This window comes from Moesziomyces antarcticus, assembly GCF_000747765.1.
Source record: "Moesziomyces antarcticus DNA, scaffold: scaffold_v10054, strain JCM 10317, whole genome shotgun sequence".
Taxonomy (NCBI): Eukaryota; Fungi; Basidiomycota; class Ustilaginomycetes; order Ustilaginales; family Ustilaginaceae; genus Moesziomyces; species Moesziomyces antarcticus.
The window spans coordinates 1-20,802 of NW_014638956.1; the positions used below are offsets into that span (position 1 = coordinate 1).

General features: G+C 60.7%; 5 protein-coding genes across 5 annotated transcripts, besides 1 other annotated feature; 2 read left to right on the forward strand and 3 right to left on the reverse strand.

The window, feature by feature from the left end:
- Positions 1-78: 78 nt before the first annotated feature.
- Positions 79-1,201: a sequence feature (In-frame stop codon was detected at splice-junction site;~hypothetical protein).
- Positions 1,202-1,331: 130 nt separating this feature from the next.
- PAN0_054d6468 (GAMM1 protein) lies at positions 1,332-6,719 on the reverse strand (the record flags this gene model as incomplete). Its single annotated transcript, XM_014798081.1, has 4 exons — positions 1,332-3,085; positions 3,304-3,425; positions 3,866-3,907; positions 3,979-6,719. 4 exons carry the CDS (start codon positions 6,717-6,719, stop codon positions 1,332-1,334), a joined length of 4,659 nt encoding a protein of 1,552 aa, XP_014653567.1.
- Positions 6,720-6,845: 126 nt separating this feature from the next.
- Positions 6,846-9,382, reverse strand: PAN0_054d6469 (uncharacterized protein; the record flags this gene model as incomplete). The annotated part of the gene is made up of 6 exons (XM_014798082.1): positions 6,846-7,127; positions 7,180-7,331; positions 7,746-8,008; positions 8,403-8,434; positions 8,502-9,160; positions 9,229-9,382. The coding sequence occupies 6 exons, from the start codon at positions 9,380-9,382 to the stop codon at positions 6,846-6,848; spliced, it is 1,542 nt and encodes a 513-aa protein (XP_014653568.1).
- Positions 9,383-10,851: 1,469 nt separating this feature from the next.
- On the forward strand, positions 10,852-16,846 carry PAN0_054c6470 (polyketide synthase protein; the record flags this gene model as incomplete). The annotated part of the gene is made up of 2 exons (XM_014798083.1): positions 10,852-12,102; positions 12,194-16,846. The coding sequence occupies 2 exons, from the start codon at positions 10,852-10,854 to the stop codon at positions 16,844-16,846; spliced, it is 5,904 nt and encodes a 1,967-aa protein (XP_014653569.1).
- Positions 16,847-16,970: 124 nt separating this feature from the next.
- PAN0_054d6471 (manganese and iron superoxide dismutase) lies at positions 16,971-17,861 on the reverse strand (the record flags this gene model as incomplete). Its single annotated transcript, XM_014798084.1, has 1 exon — positions 16,971-17,861. The coding sequence occupies one exon, from the start codon at positions 17,859-17,861 to the stop codon at positions 16,971-16,973; it is 891 nt and encodes a 296-aa protein (XP_014653570.1).
- A 403-nt stretch (positions 17,862-18,264) lies between these two features.
- Positions 18,265-20,160, forward strand: PAN0_054c6472 (uncharacterized protein; the record flags this gene model as incomplete). Its single annotated transcript, XM_014798085.1, has 1 exon — positions 18,265-20,160. One exon carries the CDS (start codon positions 18,265-18,267, stop codon positions 20,158-20,160), a length of 1,896 nt encoding a protein of 631 aa, XP_014653571.1.
- Between the last annotated feature and the right edge of the window lie 642 nt (positions 20,161-20,802).

Here is a 20,802-nt window from a genome sequence, read left to right on the forward strand (position 1 = left end):
CCCCCACACCATGTCGAACAAAGTCGGGCAGGAGTACGGCGAAGTGCGACACGCATTCGACGTGTCTGCCTTGAACAGCTACCTTTCGGCGCACGTTCCTGCTATTGCGGCACCGGTTTCGGTGAAGCAGTTCAGCTTTGGCCAGAGCAACCCTACGTACATCCTGTTCGACCGGAACGACGTGCGCTACGTGCTTCGCAAGAAGCCTCCCGGCTCGCTGCTCTCTTCCACTGCTCATGCGGTTGAGCGAGAGTACCGCATTTTGAAGGCTCTGCACACATACACCAAGGCGCTGCCAGAGGCGAGCAAGGATAGGATCCCTGTGCCCGAGGTGTTTTGTCTGTGCGAAGAGACCAGTATTGTGGGCACGCCGTTTTACATTATGCAGTTCATCAACGGTCGCATCTTCGAGGACTACCGCTTCCTCCAACTGCCCAAGTCCGAGCGTGCGCTCTGCTGGGCTTCGGCCATTGATACACTTGCCGCCCTTCACCGCGTCGACGTAAAGAAAGTAGGGCTCGAGGGTTACGGCAAGGACGCAGGGTTCTATACGCGCCAAATGAAGTCGCTTGCAAAGGTCAGCTCTGTCCAGGCGGCGATCAAGGATAAAGAGACCGGCAAGGAGGTCGGGGCGATTCCTGGCATCGAACGGTTTTTGAAATGGTTCGCGGGCAACATGCCGCGCGACGAAAACACGATCGTACACGGAGACTACAAGATCGACAACCTCATCTTCCACCCTACCGAGCCGAGGGTGATTGGGATTCTGGATTGGGAACTGTCTACCCTCGGCCACCCACTCTCGGACCTGGCCAACCTGCTTCAACCCTACTCGACTACATGCACCGACCCCGCCGCCATCAACGATCCCTCCACATGGGAGAAATCCCGCAAGGAAGGTTCGCTCCTCCTAGCCCTGGGTGGCCTCGATGAACACACGAGTCCGGTTCCACTGGAGAAGCATCTGATCAGCAGGTACTGCGAAAAAGCGCGCAGGGCGGATCCGATCCCCAACTGGACCGCCGCCAAGGCGTGGGCGTGGTTCCGACTCGCCGTCATCAGCCAGGGCATCGCAGCACGCAATGCCCAGGGCCAAGCCTCGTCCGCCCAGGCCAAGGTGTACGGCGCCAAGTTTCCCCTCTGCGCCCAACTCGCCCTCGACATCATCGACGCCGACTCCTCCCCGCAGTCCAAACTCTAAACCCAATCCCCCCATACACACTTTGGCAATGTTCGTCCTCCTTGATTCTGTTCTTCATGGTCTTGTTCATTGAGATCGAGTGGCATTGAAAGGGTGTGGAGTGAGTGAAAGGGGGGAGGGGGGGGGGGCTTTAGGCGATGGGCTGGCCAGCCTTGTCGGCACCGGCGATTCGACGCGCAGCAAGGATCATCTCCACCACCGCATCCACGCCCTGATCGAGCTTGACCGAGCTAAACACGGTGGGTCCGCCATCGCGCACCCTCTCGGCATCGCGCTTCATGACGCCCAGGTCGGCACCCACCTGATCGGCCAGGTCGATCTTGTTGATCACCAGCACATCGCTCTGCGTAATGCTCGGTCCACCTTTACGAGGCACCTTGTCGCCTCCCGCCACATCGATTACGTACACGTGGAAATCCGCCAGCTCCACCGAGTACGCTGCTGCCAGGTTATCACCACCGCTCTCGACGAAGAGCAGCTGCGTGGAGAACTGCGCCTGCAGCTGCTCGAGCGCGTCCAGGTTCGCACTGATATCCTCGCGAATCGCCGCGTGCGGACATCCTCCCGTCTCAATAGCCCGAATTCGTGTCTCGGGCGTGAGAGCAGCATGACGTCGCAGAAACTCCTGATCCTCGCGCGTAAAGATGTCGTTCGTAACAACGCCAAGGTTCAACTTCTCGCGCAGCTTACGACACAGCGACAACAGCAGCGCCGTCTTACCCGACCCCACCGGTCCTCCAATCCCCACGGTGAACGCTCGCTCGCTCCAGTTGCGCGCCTCGTAGTTCGGCAGCTCCCGGTCATTGAACTTGCCCGGATGCTCCATGATATCGTGCGTATGCCCATGGTCCCCACCCGCATGCGAGTGACTATGCCCATCCGCATCACCAGCCACAGGCGCAGAGTGGATAAACTCTACCCCCGTGTGCGCCAGTGCATCACTGGCCATCTTGAGCGCTCCTTCGCGTGTGGCATTGCCACCGATGAACCCACTCTGGTGCACAAAGATACACCCGGGGATGCCGGTGAGCTGCGACAGCGCTTCGTCCCGAATCCCCCGCCACGGTTCGGGCAGAGCCTTGCGAGAGATAAAGCTCTCGGCGCTTACGGGCACCGCCTGCACGCGCCACTTGCCCGACTCGTCCGGGTACACCACATAGATCGCGCGCTCCGTGGGCGCGATGGCCAGCTCGTGCTCGAGTGTAAACAGGTGGTCCTTCCAGCTGGCAAACTCGTCAAACACCAGCAGCTGCGGGTGCGTACGCTTCGCCAGCGCATCCACCACGATCTGACGTGCAGGCAGCCAAGCGTTGAACGTGTAGTCGAGTCGATCGAAAAACTCCTTGCCCGCCATGGCACTGGCCTGCTCAAAGCGCTTGTCCAGCTCGGCATCGCTCGACTTTTCGTTCCAGCGCGGGTTGAGATACCCCACGCGCGCCGACAGATCCGTGCGGCTCTTGTACTTGGGCTTGAGCTCGTTCGGATACTGCGCGATGCCGTTGTCGATCCCATCGATCGCCTCGACAAAGTCGTCGTACAGCTTGTTGTACAGCAGCTCCACCACCTCCTTGTCCTTGTCGCCGAGCTTCAGATGCGCCGCGACGATCTCGCGCCCAAAGTGCTTCCACACCAGTCCGGCGCTCGACAGCTTCGTGGCGTGCTTGTCGTCGAAGACCTCTTCGAAGCCGCGCTGGTGGTGGTCGTACCTGTGCGTGGCGGCATCGTACGTCGCGCCGACGTCGACGACGATGGTGCCCTTGTCGATCGTGGCGGCGTCGCGCGTGCGCGTGAGCGGCGCAGAGGCAAAGCGCGGCAGCTTGCGCAGAAGGTTGACCGCAAGCGCCTCGTCCGCGTGGAACGTGCCCGAGTGCGTGATAATGTGCTCTGTCATCGTCGTTTGCCAGTCCAGAGGAATGAGTCAGTCGAAGAAAGATGGTGGAAGAAAAGCAACTTCGATCCGCGCCGAAAACTCTTTTTCCATCTTTTCCCTCGCGGCTCGTGCGCAAAAAAATCGCCCTTCCCCTGCGCAGAGACCAACTTCCAAAATTTCCCGCTCCCCACCGCCTGCAGAACCTTGACCTCTTCTGCGCTTCACAACTCACCATTGGGATCCATCTTGGACCTCTTGTTGGTCGTTGCTTCGGCCATGATGATGCTCTTTGAATGCAGATAAGCTGATCGAGAGGCTGGAGCTAGTTGCGCCGTGGATGCGAGCGTGTTGGGTCTAAAAACGGGCACGTGCGCACGGAAGCACGTCAGAGATCGTAGCGTTCGCAAAGACGTCGATGACAGCGAGAGCATGCAGTCAAGCAAAACAGTCCCAGCCAAGTCCAAGTGCACGTCGCTGAGAGTAGTGTCGACCTCGTGAGGACGGTGTGCAGAGGTGATGGTGGTCAGCCAGACAGTGTCAATGCGCGCCGCACGCTCGGATATGGCGGAATTTTTCAAGCCAGCCAGCCAGCCCAGCCAGCCCAGCCAGCGCAATTTTTCTTCTCACTCAACGCACAGTCCACCCTCACCATTCACAATCACGACGAGAAAGAGTGTCCATGCAGCTGATGCACTGCGATTGATTAGAGTGGTTCTTTGGACTACAGCGCATATACCCTTCGTTCGGCAGCTCGGGCAGTTCGGCGAGCGGCAGCGGCCATCCAGGCGGCTTACTGGTTTAGCGTCGGCTCTGTCGAGGGATCCAAGCGTGCGAGACTACATCGACCGGAACTGGGCGCGAGAGGCGACTCTCCAAGATGCAAGGTGCTACGCGCTGCAAAGATCACTCCCATGTCCTGCCATGCGGCGCGTGTTGCTGTGTGAACTCAGGCGCCTGGCCATCGAGCAGCAACGCAGGCGCCTGCTGGGCGCTCTCCTCTAGATTAGCCACCAAGGGCGACCACCGCGGCGAGGCCGAGTGCATCTCGGCGCCGTTGTGCAGCGGCGACTCGAACGTCATATTCTCAGCATGCGCCTCCATCTCGGCGATCTTGTCGGCCAGATCGATCGAGGGCGCTCCCACCGAGCCGCTGCCGCTGAGCGACACTCTGCCGTCAAACGAGCCCGAGCCAGACGCTCGTTCGTAGCTCGATCCGGGCAGCACCAAGGGACCGGGCATGGGCTGCGGCTGGCGCATGCTCTGTCGCAGCCGCTCTTCGGGCGACGAGGTGATGGGCGCGTAGCCGTTGCGGAATCCAAGCGTCGACGGACCCGCTCGCTCGCGCATGTCGACGCCGGCGCCGCGGTCGCGTCCATCGTCAACCTCGTCGCCTTCGTCACCGTCCTCGTCGTCCAGGTCCGACGAGAGCAGCTCTTCACCTTCTTCGTCGAGCAGCACATCGTCGTATCCGTCGTCCGCCTCGTCGTCCAGCTCGTCCACCGCACGCCGCGCTACCGACAGTAAGTAGACCATGATGCCGATGCACAGCCCAATGCCCACGAGGCCCGCCCACTTTTTGACGTTTTCGGCCGTCTGCGAAGCTGCCGCCTCCTCCTTGCTGACGCCTTCGGCGGCGCCGTTGTAGGCGGCAAAGTTCTTGATGGATGTGCCGAGCCCCGTGTGGATGAGCAGCTTGGGCAGCGCGAGCGCGGTGCACGTGACGTAGGTGCGCATGGTGAGCGTGGGCGAGCTGGCGAGCAGCGTGTTCATCAGGTTGTACGGATACGGCGCCAGACGCACGAGGAAGAGCAGCTTGGGCTGCTTCTCGATGGCGCGCACCACCTTTTTGAGGCCGCCGCTCTTGTTGAGCAGGCCCACCATCCATTCGCGCAGCAGTGAGCGGCTGAGCACAAACACCACGATGGCGCCGGACAGCGCCGCAATGTAGCTGATGATGAAGCCCTGCCAGAGGCCGAAAGTGAATCCGCAGAGCATGATGAGCGTCGAGTAGAGCGGCAGTGGCGGAAAGGTGGTGAGGAAGATGAGCGAGCCGAGCATCAACTTGCCGCGCAGGCCGAGGCCCTGGAGGTAGGCGGCCATGTGGTCGAGGCCGACAAAGACCTGGGTGTGGAAGGTGATGACGAGCGCGGTGCTGGTGAGGCTGATGGCGAGCCAGATGAGCAGCGGCACGTACGCCTGGAGCCAGGGCGGGTAGTAGCTGCGCATGCCCGTGTGCGGGTGGCGGAAGGCATCGTCGATGGAGATGCGCGTGTCGGTGCAGTACTCTTTGAAGCGACGCAGCGCCTCGGCGGGCGAGGCGAGCAAGCGTACAAAGTGGACGAGCGTGGCGAGCCAGACCAAGACGCTTTGGCGCCAGGTGCGTTTGGGCTTGATGGGGCGTGCGACTCTTCGCCTGCGCCGCGGTTGGAGTCGGACGGCGCCGCGGCGTGCTTGCGGGACGACGATGGGCGAGCCAATGTGGATGGAGGAGTGGGTGGACTTGAGGCTGTCAGGCAGATGCATGTCGGTGCTGTCGTCGGCGGTGGGTTGGCGGTCCTGATGCTGACTGGCGCGCCGCCGGGAGGGCGTGGCGGGACGGGGCCGGTAGGCGGCTGGGGTCGCTCTTCGCGATTCCGAGATGCCGGCATGCCAAGCAATGTCGGCGCTGACGCCCTGGGCAGCGTGGTGAGCATGGTCGAAAGCGGCGGGTGAGGGTTGCTTCTCGTGAAAGTGGGCATGATTGCGCGGGTGGGAGAGCGAAGGGGTGAAGCGATTTGCGACGGGCGGGATGGCTTTGCGACCGTGACCCTTGCCGGCCTCGTCGTCGCTGAGGCTGTCGTGATCGTCCGAGTGGGCGACGTGCTTGTTGCGCGTGGATGCTGGGGAGGAGCGACCGGCCATGGCATCCATGATGGACTGTGCAGCCGAGACGGCGGCACGGCCGATGCCAGAGTTGAGGAGGGAGGGCGAGGCCACGCGGTGTACGGCGGGGCTTTTGTTCTGACGGATGCGCTGCGAGTCATGCTCATGAAACGAGCCGGGGCGGGACGAGGAATGATGGCCAGCGGACGATGGCTGGTTGGAGGTGGAGGAGAAGGGAAGGTGGTGATGGCGTGCGCTTGTGGGAGTGGCCGAGGTGATGTGAGGGCTGGTGGGACGCTTCTCTGCCTCGTCCATGAGGGACTCTCGCCTTGAGAGTGGCCTTGCGCTGGTATCGATGGTGGGCATTGCGCGGCGGAGGTTGTTGGAGCGGGAGTTTGAGTTTGCGCTCTCTGCAGCTATCCTTGGTGGAACGGACTGGGAGCGGTGTTCTGTGAGCCAGTAGGAGTTGGCGGAAGTGGCGGAAGAGGAGGCGGCGGCTGCGGCTGCGGCGGCATCGTCTGCGTGGAAGAGGCCGTCGGCCGGAAGCTCGTAGTTGGGAGTCGCACCGAAAGCTTCGGCAAAGTGAGCGTTGATGGAGAAGTTGGGCGTGTCAAAGTGCGGATGCTGGTGGGACCTCTGTGCGAGCGTGGAGCGGCTGCTGAGGTTGTTGGCGGCCGAGGAAGGTGGGTACGGCTTCTTGGTGGGGGAAGGGGTGCGTGTGATGGGAGTGCGCGGAGGCATGTTGGCGAGGTTGCCCGGACGGCTGCGACGTTCTGTACCCGTCATGACGATGGCTGTGTGGGGCACGACGCTGAGCTAGGGCGCAGTGACAAGCGAATCGAGTGCTGATGATCCGAGCTTTGCTTGCGAGAGCTGCCTTGGCTGCGTGGAGCGGAGGGTGCGGCGATGGCTTCAGCAGGCAGCGCACATGGGATGCGTCGAGATCAAGCTAGATGCAAGCTTTGTGGCTTCGAAGCTGTGGTCCGAGGCAGCAGGTGCAAGCGGGGATGCGGCAGGCAGATGAAACCGAGCGATTTCCCAAGTTGATGCAGGAGCAGTGATGCAGAAGAAGGCTGCCGATTTCGGGACAGGACGGAGCGAGAGGTATACTGGCGGCGGCGGCGGCGGCGGCGGCGGCCAACGGAACGAAGTGGTCTGAGATGCAAGGATTGCGATGATGGGGACGGGTGGACGCTGTTACGATTCTATGTGGCGAAGGTCGTCGTTGCTGGACGCTTCGGAAGACGGGGGCCGCAGCAAGGCGAGACGAAACGAGAAAAGACGAGACGGAAGCGGTGCTGAAGAGCAGGCCGGGTGATTCGGAGGTGGGAGTGGGAGTGAGCCGGGCGTAGAGATGAAGTTTGCGGATGACGAGGAGGATGACGGCCAAGCCGATAGCTTAGTGGGGGAGAGCGAGAGAGGTTCGTGCGTTGGAAATGTGACGAGGCCGACAGAACCACCAACGGCGGCGGCGGGTGTTGGTCCAAGCTGAGCTGCACACTGCGTTGAGCTGCACYGCACTGCACTGCACTGCGCTGCGCTGCCGACCCAACCTGGCTTGGGCGCAATCTAAAATCATCTTCAAATTCACACACCCGCCTCCTCTCTCTGCGCTTGGCTTTGCGCTCCCAGACAGAGGTGGCGCATCTTCTGCCGGCAACTCCTAAATTTGGCCAAAGAAAAGGAGACAAAGAAAAAAGAGGGGCGCTCCAATCACACTTTTTCTTACGTTCCGCACCCACGACCCCCACGCCAACGAATCTCTGACCACGGGCACTCTCGCATTTTTTTCGTGAGACACGGCATCGGGACGTCCGGCGCTCGACTTTTGATGCATGCACACTTCGGAGGTGGGGCCTCGACGGTTGGCCCGGCAGGCGACCTTTTTGTGCATCTCATCCCGTCGGCTGTTCCACGCCCGACGGCCATTGTCGTTGCCGTTTGCTTTCGGAGCGATGCCGCGTTGCTCAGCTCGTCTTGAAATCACCACGAGCTGCTTGGGCTGCTGGATCTGCTTGAGCTGCTCGAATGGAACGGGGTGCAGCAGGTTGACCGGCGCATTGAGGCCACGCTCGCTTTTCCCATCCAATGCAGAGGCCTAGCCTGATGCAAGCTGCCATCCACCAATCATGGCCCCGCTCGACCAATCTGCTGCTGCTGCTCGCTCTGCAGCGTACAGTACAGTAGCGTGGCGTGGCGTGGCTGTGCCTCGCAGTCTCACTTTCCAGATGCAGCTCCAGATGCACACCTCGCCACGCGCCCAATTCCCCCGACTGTGACTGTCGAGCTTCGAATTTCTTGGACTGTAGGCTGACTCTGCCGCTACCGTAGTCCGCCCGCCCGCCCGCCACGTGGGCCACACCTCGCGCGTCTCAGCTCGACTCCCGCCTTGCCCGCGCTGGACCCTGGCGAAAGCATCTTTCCACACATGCTGCTCTCACAGGTCGTTCATCGGCAGGTCAAATACACCGCCGTTCCTGGATCTTGACGATGCCCGCCACCTGCCGGCATTCTTCTTCAGTCCAGAGTCACAAGTGCGCTGCGTATGGCCGCCGCCACCACGCTCACCTCCGAGGTTCGCCGCGGTGGGCAGTGTCCAATGTCGAGCTCGATCACCTGCTTGTCCCGGTCGTCGTACAGCGATGCCAGCTGTCGCGATTCCGCTAGATTCGTATCGTGTCGGCCATGCACATGTACGCTCTTGATCTCGAGCGGCGCAACTCCCCTCGTGTCCACGCGCTGCAGCCCTCCTCCGCTCTCAAACGGTCGTCCGCCACAGATGAGAATCACCAGTCGCACCGGAAGCTCGTCCAGTCCAGCTCCCACATGTGCCCTCAGCTCCAGTAGCATGCCTGTCGACACCGCACATCCCTGCGAGAAGCAGATCACCCCGTCGAATGCGCATCGATGCTCTTCCAGAGGTGTCGTTGGTCCGGCCGTGCTCGCATCCGAGTCCGTGCCTCCATAGCTGGGCGTCAGAGCAGGCAGTGCGCCCGTGCTTGCCGTGTCGGTCAACGCTGGATGCATCGCCAAAGGATCGATGCTTATTTCGTTTTCCAACGCTATGGCTGCACGGAGCTGCTGCGAGCCATCACTCTGCTTCCTATAGCAGCAACCCGAAGCGTCCAATTTGGCTGCCACCCTGATGTGCGCCGCCTGCAATGCAGCGCGCGTCGGCTGCTCGTACCACGAAAAGTACGCTTGGCCCGGAAAGATGCTTTCGATGCCTGATCAGAGCAGCCAACCGGTCATCAGTAGACAGCTTGAGCGACGACGACCAATGCCGCCGACTCACCTTGGTGTGGCGCACATCGCTCACCGCCCTCCAAATACTCCACCTCGACCAGCTCGCCAAGCGCGTCGACGATCGGCTTGATCTGCGTCTTCATGATTCGTGCCGATGTTCCTTTGCCGTGCAAGGCCAACAGTCGAAACCTGCGCAGCGGCATGCTTCCGCTATGATCGTGGCCAGGCCCTCGGCGGATGAAGTCATCCTTGGACGTGCGGTGCTGGACATCATGTCGCTTATGTAGCTTCGAGGCGTCGACACATGGCTAGCGGCGTCCCATGTCGTCTTGAATCTTCAGCAAATACTGTGCACCAGCCCGGAAGTTTTCACATTCCACCGTGACACAGGGCTGCACGCAGCAAGAGGTGGCCGGCTCAATTCTCGCTTCAGCCAGGCTCAGCAAAAAGCACCTCAAGGGCCTTCTCCGGAGGTCGGACGGATCAAGCTCGCACAGGACATAGGAGGCCGGAAGCTTGGCCAAAACCTGAACCGGCAAGAGCGCAACGTAAAAGCGAATCGGCCCAAGGTGGGTTGATCTACAAGCTCTGGGTGTGACATCAGGCTCTAGCTTGCGGCGTAACGCGCTTTTGCGGAGGCCAGGGCGCCAACCTTCTTTCACTCTGCGTCACAACCACGATCGCCATTCTCCGGTTGCAGCCACGGACGTCTCGAAAGTATCACTGCCGCCCTTGCAGACCCCGCTTATCCTTATCGCCACATGCGCACTTTGAGCTTGTGCACTTTGAGCTTGCGCGCTTTAGCTTCGGCATGCTTTCGATTAGCATCACGTAACTCGCTCGGAAGCACTTCGCAACACCAGCACGCCATCGACTAGCCACTTGTCACATCAAAGGCGTCCGGTTTCGTCGCAGTCACGAGACCATGTGGACAGCAGGCTTCGCCGCGGAGAAGGCGTAATCATGCTCTGAATCACCCTCAACGTTCAGGCGCCAACAGGCTTTACACCACGTCGACACGCGTGTGAACCTTTGGGCGTAGCTATCCCCTTTCTCCGGTCACGCGACTTTCTCTACCTGTCACTTGGTCTCGACAGATGCAGCTGCGATCACAAGCACCACTTCGACACAGGGTCAGTGCTCCCCAGCGCTGCCGTGGACGTGGAAAAGCGCCGACGCCATCGGATCACCCGCTCCATCTTTCCGTCGGATCCGCACACTGGCGCAAAGTCTGTCAACCTCCGCAACGTCACGCAAGAATCGTACGCACGACGTGATCATATCACTCGTGGAAGGTCCGGCGGATGACATGGCTCACAGCGGCTCTTCCGACACTTCACACGGAGGTTCCCAAAGCGATGCAACGCCGCAGGAAAATCACCTCAACTTCAAGCGCCTCCGCCTCTTTCGGAGCAATCGCTTCAGATTGCCCCTCGAGCACTTCCAGCCCACACAGGTCGACCGATAGAGCACTGCGAAGATGGCAGCCGCCTCTCCAACAGAGGAAAACAGCAAGGCGGTTCCGCACAGCACTCGAAAGCCCGGGACTTCTGGACGGCCAGCCAAAGCGCAAGTCATGGAACATATAAAGGACCCGTAGAGACGACAAGGAGCGCAGATTTCCCCCAGCACTCCTTCACTCCCACATCCCATCGCCCAAGAAAACCGCAAGATGACGCTCAACAAAGCACACAAAGACCTCGAACACAATCACAAGGTGGTCTTCGTGTACGCATCCCATCGGCAGATCTTGCGTCCATCCACTTTTCACCTCTTGTATCACAGAGCACTCCACGATGCCATCCTGCGCTCCTTCCTCGAGACCGCATACGAGTCCATCCGATGCGAGGCCAGCGCCGCAGCCGACTCGCTCGAGCTCGAGCGCTCCGGTGCACCTGCTCTACCGGCTTCCTTCGAAGGGCTCGCCGAGACCACCGCTGCCCCCCTCTTCAGCTTCTTCGTTCTGTCTCTCACGACTCTGGCTCAAATCGGCACGGTCCTCGCCGCAAGGCAAGACTTCAAAGATGCCATGTTGGGTGACTTCCCCGCCGTGTGGGATCCCGAATCCTTTCTGACGATGCGCATCCTCCACACGACCGACGCCTCTTCCACCCTCGAAGTCATCGCTCGTGCTGTCGAGACGATCCGACTCGCGACCTGGATCGACATGTTTCTGTCTCCTGGCAGCTTTGAGGAGGCGCATGGTAGACTCGAAAGGCTCACGGTCCGAGGAGGCGATGGGATGCATGCAGTCCTGGACAAGTGTCGTCAGGGTAACAACCTCATTCAACAGACCCTGTACGGCTTTACCCTCGGCGTCTCCCCGCACGGTCCAGAGGCGGGCGTCCTGCACGAGTCGCAAGGTGTTCTCGTCACCGAAAAATCCAAGGTGCCGCTCTTGGACGAGGCTCAGTGGACTCGGATTCACGATGGTCTCCAGGCTTGCATCGAGAAACGCCGTATCGGGGTCTCTCTCTGCCCTGGCATGGCCCTTTGTGGTGACCCGTCGAGCATCATCGAGGTCGATCTGGCCGATCTTTTCCGGATGCCTGACATTGGACGCTCTCAAGCACAGTCCGACGGTGCCCTAGCGCAACTTGCACACGACATCAATCTTTCGCGCGTCTACATTCCAAACGTCAATGTTCTGCTCGTCGGTGGCACCACCGACGACGCTTGCATCTCGGCAGTGACACGACATCTCACGTCACAAGCAATGCCGCACGAGCACATCAAGCTGCTCAATCTCCTCTCGCCCAAAGACTCTCAGCGATTCGGAAACGAGCCTGTCAACCTCTCCAAAGTCAAGGGAAATCCTTGCGAACAGATCGCCATCGTCGGCATGTCCTGCCGTGTGCCTGGTGCCTCTGATGCGGACGACCTCTGGAGGCTCCTTCAAGAGGGCAAAGACACTCTTCAAGAGGTATGACCACATGTTTCCGAGGAGTTTCCGTGGCAATCTTGAAGCTTGACTGACACCATGCCGCCATTTCTCTCTTTCGCCCCCTTCTCAGATCCCCGAGAGGCTCTACCGCTATCAAGACTACCATTCCGCCTCGTATCGCGATCGGAACGTCATGCGCGTTCGAACTGCCAACTGCCTTTCCGATCCAAGCCTCTTCGACAAGAGCCTGCTCGAGGGCGTCGGCTCGGTCGATGACTGCGCAAAGCTTGACCCTCAGCAGCGACTGGCCATCTTGACCATCCACGAGGCGCTTCAGAGGGCAGGCTACGGCTTCTCTCCTCGTCATCCGCCAAAGCACCCGCAGCAGTGGAGCTCCCACTTTGCCTACTGCAGCGATGACTACCGCGAGCATCTCAGTCGCGATATTGACGGCAGCCTTGTTCCCAGCACGCACCGCGCACATCTCGTGGCCAGAGTCAACGAAACATTCGGCTTCCGAGGCGAGGCTTGCTCCTATGACACTGCTTGCAGCTCTGCCTTGGCCGCAGTCGAGGGGGCATGCAGTAGCTTGCTCGCCGGCGAGACGTCAGCGGCAGTCACGGGGGGCGTCAATATCATCACACAGCCGCAGATCACCATCGGACTCGACCGCGGCTTCTTTCTCTCGCCTTCGTCTCAATGCATGACGCTGGACGATGCCGGTTCAGGCTATTCCAGAGCCGATGCAGTGTCCATCATGCTGCTCAAGCGACTCACCGACGCGGTGCGCGACAAGGATCCTATCCTAGCCGTCATCTCCTCGGCTGCGACGAACCACTCGGGCGAGTCTTTCTCCATCACCCATCCTCACGGAGAGACTCAGTGCAGGCTGTACCAATCCGGCATGCTCGCCAGTGGAACCCTGCCACGCGACTATTCCTACATCGAGATGCACGGCACGGGGACGCAGAGTGGCGACTTAGAAGAGGTCACCGGCATCGTCGAGACGTTCGGCGCAAAGAAGAGGCCCGGCGAGTCTCCACTAGTGCTTGGCTCGGTGAAAGCCAATGTCGGGCATTCGGAAGCGGCTTCCGGGGCTACCAGTATGATCAAGACGATCCAGATCTACAATCATGATTTGGTGCCACGACACATCGGCATCCGCACAAAGCTCAACACCAAGCTTCCGCCCCTCGACGGGCTGCACATTCCACTCGAGGAGACCAAGCTCGACCGCCTCAACTCAACGTTCACGCTCGTCGACAACTTTTCGGCAGCGGGCGGCAATTCTTCCATCATCATGGACCGGGGCAGTCGTTACCGCGAGCGCCTCTTGAGCCTGTCCAAGGAAGCCGAGGCGATGCCGGACGACTCTGTCTCGAGTGTTAAGCAGCATCTGCTCTTCGTCACGGCTGCTACGCCGTTCTCACTGGACGCACATAGGAGGCAGCTGATCGCGTTCTTGGACCAGAACCGCGACGTCAGCCTGCGCGAATTCTGCAGCAATGTTTCCCTCAGCGATGCCATGTATCGCTACCGCCTGATCGGTACACCCGCCACCCTTGCCGAAGCAAAGGCTTGCCTCAGCAGCCAGGAATCTATCTGCGTCAGCGACCGATCTGTGAAGGACATGGCCATCGGAATCGCTTTCAGTGGTCAAGGCGCCCAGTATCTGGACATGGGCCGGGAGCTCTACGAGCACAGCCCTACTTTCCGTCGACACGTCGACGCTTGCAACACCATCGCGCTGAGCCTAGGACTGCCAGCCTTGGTCGCGGTCATCCATCCAGGATGCAACGAGGCATCGGCTCAGCGTGACTCCACAGTGGGGACGCGCGCAGCCGATGCCTTCAGCCCGGCGCAGTACCAGCTGGCCTTGACTGCGGTCGAAGTGGGGCTCGCATCCTTGCTCCTCGACTGGGGCCTCAAGCCAGCTTGCTTGGTGGGACACTCGCTCGGAGAGTATACAGCAATGTGGATGTCGGGCATCCCCTCTCTCCACAGCTTGATCGATCTCGTCGGTCGACGCGCTCTGCTCATGATGGAGCGCTGCCAGCCCAACGCCACGTCGATGCTGGCCATTCGAGTGCATCATGCACAGGTCGCACAGCTGCTCAAGGAGTCTGGATCCGAAAGCCTCGAGATTGCCTGCATGAACAGTCCCAACGACACCGTCGTCGCGGGCAGCACGGTCGAGATCGAAACGCTCATGCGACTCTGCGAGCACAAGGATCCCAAGATCAAAGCGATGGCGATTCCAGTGCCGTACGCATTCCACTCGAAAGCAGTCGAGCCGCTGATGGAGGACTATGCCGAAGTGGCTGCTCGTCATCGTTTCTCGCAGCCAAAGATCAGCATCGCATCCAACGTCCTCGGCCAGGTTATCGACGGCCGCAACGCAAGCATCACTGCCGACTATCTCGTCCGCCATCTGCGTCAACCCGTACGCTTTTGCGAAGCAATCCTGGACCTTCAGAGCAAGCTTCAGATCGACACGTGGGTCGAAGTGGGCCCTCACCCGACCTGCATACCCATGCTCAAGGGCTGTTACGCCGAGTCCGAGCATGCACCAGCCTTCTTGGCCTCTTTCCGCCGGGGAAGCTCGTCGTGGTCATCTATCCTCGGCTTGGTCAAGGAGTTGGCATCTCGCGGCATCGACCTCGATTGGGGAAAGGCTTTCGGCGACCTCGGACTGCGTTTCTGTCACAAGGGCCTGAGCGCAAGTCTTCCGCTGTATCCGTTCGACTACGAAGAACACTGGATCCCGTTCAAGGATCGAGGACTGCGCGATGGTCTCAACCCAGCGAGCATCAAGCAGCCTGACGCCGCGGAGACTAGCACTAAACGTGAGGTTCCCTCGAAACCGAGACTGCCTCGGCCATCGTACGCCCTTCTGTCGCAGTGTGTCAGGCTCGAGGCCGATCCACCCTCCGCGCAGTTCCTGGCGCGCACAAACCAGCGCCCCTTCAGCGACATGATCAAAGGCCACATCATTCTCGGCACGGAGCTGGCTCCGGCGACCGTGTTTGTCGAGCTTGCGCAGGAAGCCGGCATGTACTGGTGGGATTTGGACGCGAAGGCGGCTCGACCGGCCGGTCAGAAGGAGGAAGACGTGGTGATCGAGGTGTTGGAGCTTTCCATGGTCGCGTCACTGTACCTCAACGAGCGTGACCCGAAGCAGAGCATCGAGGTGAGCTTGCAGGGCGATCCCTGGTCCCACGGCGGCTCGATCGTGCAGTTCTTCTCTCACAGCGAGCACCGCCACCAGAAGCATCAGTACGGCGCTTGCAGGATCCGCATCGTCAGCGTCGACGCTGCCCAGCACGACTGGACGAAGCTCGCGCACCTCATCCAGACAGCTGCCGCCAAGGTTCAAGCCGACTCGTCATCTGTCATCAAGACCAAGACCGTCTACCGAAACTTTGAGGCCATCGTCAAGTACCTCGGTGGATTCAGAGGCATGGAGACCGTCTGGCTTAGCGAAGGCGGTGAAGAAGCCACCTCCGAAGTCCGACACCACAACGAGGCCGCGCACGGCCGATTCGTGTGCAGCCCGATGCTGTTGGACAGCCTCGGAGGGCTGACTGGCTTTATCAGCAACGTCCGCTTCGCTGAAGGTCCGTACGTATACATGGCAGACGGCATCGGCCGCATTGTGACACTGCCTGGCTTGCGAAAGATGCAGCCCGGCGGTGCTACTTCAGTGCGGGTCTATGCCAGGATGCAGAGGGACAAGGACCTGTCGAGGGGCGATGCCTACTTCTTTCTGCCCGACGGTCGATTCATGGGCTCGATGGAAGATATCGTCTTCAAGCGCATCCGACGCGACATGCTGCTCAGACTTGTGCAGCTCTCGAGCAAGGCATTCTTCAACGAGGCGGATCGAGCGGTCAAAGCCCAGCCGAGCGCCAACGTCCACGAGAGCGACAACCCTTCGCAGAACTCCGCCCGCAGATCTTCTACCAATCAGCCAAAACCGATTCCGGGATTGGAGAGCAAGGCAAACGGCAGCGCGGCTCACAATGCTCGCCTCCAGGGCGAGACGAGTAGTGACTCGCCGATGAACGAGCTGACCGACCCCAGCAAGCGCTCGAACGCCTCGAAGCCGCGTCACATTGCAGGTCCACCGCTCAAGCACTTTGACGGGCGCGACGTCCTCTTCCTCTTTCCCGACGGGAGCGGGACATCACAGATGTATCCACGCGTCGACACTGGCGGCCGACTGTCCATCTATGGCTTCGACTCGCCTTATCTGGGCCACATCGGGGCATGGAGTCGAGGTGTTGGCGAGCTGGTGGATCAGTATGTCGAGATGCTCTGCCGCGCGCAACCGCACGGCCCGTACCGACTCGGCGGCTGGAGTATCGGCGGTGTCGTCGTGCTCGAGGTGTGTCGGCGCCTCCTCTCGCTCGGCCACGAGGTGGCGTTTGTCGGCCTCATCGACACGCCAAGCCCGCTACAGATCAAGCCGATTCCGACGGGCACGCTTGACGAGATGCTTGGGCGCATCGCCTCGCCCACGGTGCGCGAGCACTTCCGCTCATGCGCACTCAGTCTGCCGGGCTACCGCTGCCTCGCATTTGCCGAGAACGACGCAAAGCCAGCAAAGATCATCGTGGTCAATGCGGCTCATGACTCGGGGTTGAAGCCTGTGATGGCGAGCGAGCCCGAGTGGCGCACGTTCTGGTCGGGCACGGCCCACCTCGCTTGGCACCAAGTGGCGGGCGACCACTGGACGTGTCTGGAGCCGGCGCTGCGGCTCATTGTCGAGAGCGCCCTGTAATGTCGCGAGGTTCGTGCGTGCTGCGTGCAATGTATGTAACGGTGTCAGTGCAAGTTTGTGTTGTGCTATCTTGTTATTGCGGGTGGTGGTAGTGTACAGTGAAAAGGGCGAGCTATGCACGTTTCTAGAGGTATCGCGAGCTCTGGGGGCAGTAAGACTCGAACCTCTCCTCGACCCTATCCCAGTTGACGCAGTTCCAGAAGCGGGTGAGGTACTCCTCCTTGCCCATGATGCCGTAGTCTGCGAGCCAAGCATGCTCGTGGACGCTGATGTTGAGAAGCGGGTAGAGCTCCTTTCCGACCTTGTCCGCAATACCCAGCGCTCCGAAGAGGCTTTCTGCGGGGCGGGCGGGTCTGTCTGTGGAGTTGGGCCTGTCCGCGTCGGTGGTAGGTTGGTCGTTGACGCTTGGGATGGCAAAGTGCTTTCCCTGCTGAATCCTGTTCTGGACGATGACGGTTCCTGCGCCGAAAGTTGGGACGATTCCAAGGTTTCTGTGTTGATCGGTGACGAGCCATACCCAGCCTGAGCTGCTCATGCCGTACGCAGCGGCGGAGAAAGCGAGGCACATTTCGGGGAAGCTTCCGAAGCTCTTTGAGACTGCGGTTGCCAATTTTGGCAGCGGGGTGGGGTTTCGCAGTTTGTCTTGGGGAGCGATGGAGGAGAGGAAGAAGGCGTTGTTGAGGGCCTGGGAGGCGTAGTTGAAAGCCAGTAGCTTCTCGCGGTTCTGAGCGAGACCAATCACAGTCTCCACAATCGAGGAAGAGGCGAATTGGGTGTCACGAACTTCCTGATTGAGGAGGTCGAGGAGACCAGCCTGCCATGTTTGCGAGATCTGCTTGACGGTCGATGCGGAGAGGAAAGGTGCACAGCCGTCGATGAGCGGTTCGGGTGTGGGTGGACACGTGTGCAGACGCTTCGAGGATGTGGATGGTGTCGAGACGGTAGAGAGGGTGGGCAGAGTGCGGATAGTGCGAGTCGCAATACGGCCCGAACGAACCAAAGGTGCACCAACCATTGCGCAAAGACGGAGGGGTGGTGTGAAAGATGTGCTGTGAGAAAGAGAGGTTCCAAAGTGAGCGATGTGGAAGAGGCGGCATTTTTTCTTCCTGCCCGCGTTCTCGGAAGATGGGCAACGCCAGGAGCGCTCCTGTGATCACGAGAAGCGCCGACGCCCATTTTGGAAACAACTCGTGCGAGTCAAAATCCCATCGCCCCGATGCCGCACCTCTCTCTCTCCACACAACCTCTCAACCGCGGGCGATTGCGAAGAAGAAAAGAAAAGGCCAGGCGCCCAACCGCGCGTTGCTGCTGCTGCTGCGAGAGAACAACATCAAACATCAACACTTTCACCTCACCGCTGGTCATCTCGACAACCCACCCGCCCCTCCCACAACTTTGGGGGTATCGGGCTTTAAGAGATGCCCTCTTCGCTCGCATCGATACCGCAGGCGCAGCTACCAACCAAGTACCGCGATGTCGTCAAACTCGCCCTGCAGCCGCGCCAAACACGGGCCTTCGTCCTAGCCGCCATTACTTGGCACCTCTGCCTCAGCGCCGCGCTGTTCGGTACGCTGCGGCTGGTGGTTTCGCCATCGACGCTGGTGGTGAGCGCTGCATCGTTCGGCACCGCCATCCTGCCGTTGTTGGCTCGACGCAAGCGCGGGTTTGGGCGCATCACGACACCACCCCCCAAAACACCATCGTCCAGGGCAGCGCAACTCACAGCTGCTTTGGCGCATGCGGGAACGGGAAAGGCGGTCACACAGCATACGGCGGCGTTTGTGGGGCTGGCACTTGGGTATACGGCGCTGTTGGCCGGAAGGACGCAGGGATGGGCACCGCAGATCTGGGTCGAATCGCACCAGGCGTTCTACCTCAACGAACGCTTCCTCTACCTGATTGGGCATTCGGCACTGCTCGGTGCAGTGTATACGGTGGTATTCCGATGTCTACCCTCGCCTGATAGCGCGGCGTTGCCCAAGTTCGACGCGGAGATGCTCACGACGGATGCACGCGTGACGATCAAAGACCGCGTGGTCTCGCTCGCCTCGTCGCGCCTGCCTCTCGCACTGGTTGCCGCAACACTCGCATCGACAGCAAGCGTGCTAGTGTACGCAATGGTTCGCGTGCGCGTGTGGAGTAGCGTGCTGCTGGTCGTTGGTAGCCGCGGCCTGCTGCGCCGTTTGCTGGTGCCGTCCTTCCGCGTCGAGTTCGGCGCATTCGAGGTGGGGGTGCGCACGACGCTGTTCAGTGTCGCCGCGGTATGCGCTGTTGAGACAGCGTACGTGCTGCTCGATGTGTACCTCACACATCCGCTCGTGGCGCTCAGCAAGCACGCGCGCCACCCGACGCGGATGCTGGTCGACGGGATCCAAGAGCCCGTGGTGTTTTTCGCCAGCCATGCGTTTGCAGAGCTGGCACGGCTCAGTGCCCAGGATGGCGAGGTGCGCGCAGCGGTGTATAGGGACGTCAACTCGGACGCCACCGCGTGGATCCAGATCAGGGATACGTGTCTGAAGCTGCTCGAGGAACAGAGGCAGTTTGTGGCGCGCAGAGGCGTGGTGGAGGCAGCCAAGCCACCAGCACCGGCATCAGCGGTACAGCAAGCACCGCAACAGCAAAACGCGCAGCAGACACGGACGATATGGGACCAGCTTGCGTCGGGAGAGTCGACGCACAGCAGCAGTGCGTCACCCGCGCAGACGAGCGGCGCTACCTCTACGACTACTGGTGGCAAGCCACCGGCGCCAGCTGTCGTGAGCATTGCCAACGCAAGCCGGCTATTGCATGGGCTAGTTTCGACTGCGTGGCGCCTGGTGCCCTCAGATGCCAAGCACGTTCTCTTTGGCCCCCGTCGACGCCAACTGCTTCTGGGCGACTCGCCCGCCTCTGACGCAGCCTCTCTCATCGGCCGCGACGCCATACGCACCGTCGGAGCCGTGGTGGCACTCCAGTCACTCCTCTGCCACAGTCTTGCCGAAGACGCGTACGGGTGCGTGCAAAAGGACATCCGCCGCGTGCTCGTCGCGCTCGTCGAGCTCCACACCGAGATCCGCCGCCTGGGTCTCGAGCTCGAACAGCGCGCTCGCGACATCGACCACCAGCTCGCTGAGCAACAAGCCGAGCCCAACTCACAGGCTGCAGCGAGCAGCGAGTACCAGCAACAACTCAGCACGACCTGGAGCAGCAGCGGCGCCCACAGCGTTCATTCCGCCCTCACCACAGCCATGCGCGAGATTCTCGACACTTTCGCCAAGTTTGATCTGCAGCTCGGCACGCAGCTCGAGGTGCAGCTCGCCGAGTGTCTGGGTTGAGAGAGCGCATCTGAAATGCCATTACTCTCGACAACAACCATCGATGCCAGCGTGTGAACTTGGTCGGCAGATTCAGTCGGCAGTAGACCGATCGATTGTGATTGCGATTGTGATTGTGACGAAGAAGGGGGTGGGGAGGTGGCAGCCGATGTTGCATGGGCTTTCGGATGGCTGCATCCGCTCTACCCGGACTGAGAGTGGGATTTGTTGCGGAAATTGATGATTCGCGCCTCGCTTTGCAATCCAAGCGCAGCAGGCAGGCAGCCGTGCAGACGACGGTCGGGAACGCCGACTGGGCTCGGCTCGAGAGAAGCTCAGCTGGCTGGTGGTCGTCTCCGCATTTCCAGACCGATTCCGCCGCTGCGTTTCCGGGATTTTTTTCACGCTGCTTAAAATCAGGGCGGCAGCAGATGGGCAGTCTAAAAAGCGCGCACTAAATTTCGCATTCAGCTGCAGCAGCCATACACACTGCGCTCACGCCCGCCCCCAATTCGCCCGGGTTGGGGCAAAGGCGCCGCCTTGGCCAACAACGGCTCGCTCTGCCCGGCCCAGCCTTCCCCCGCATCGATGGGCGGGCGGCTGCTCAGCTCGGCTGGCCCGCACTGTCACTGCGGCTGCTGCTGCTGCTGCTGCTGCTGCTGC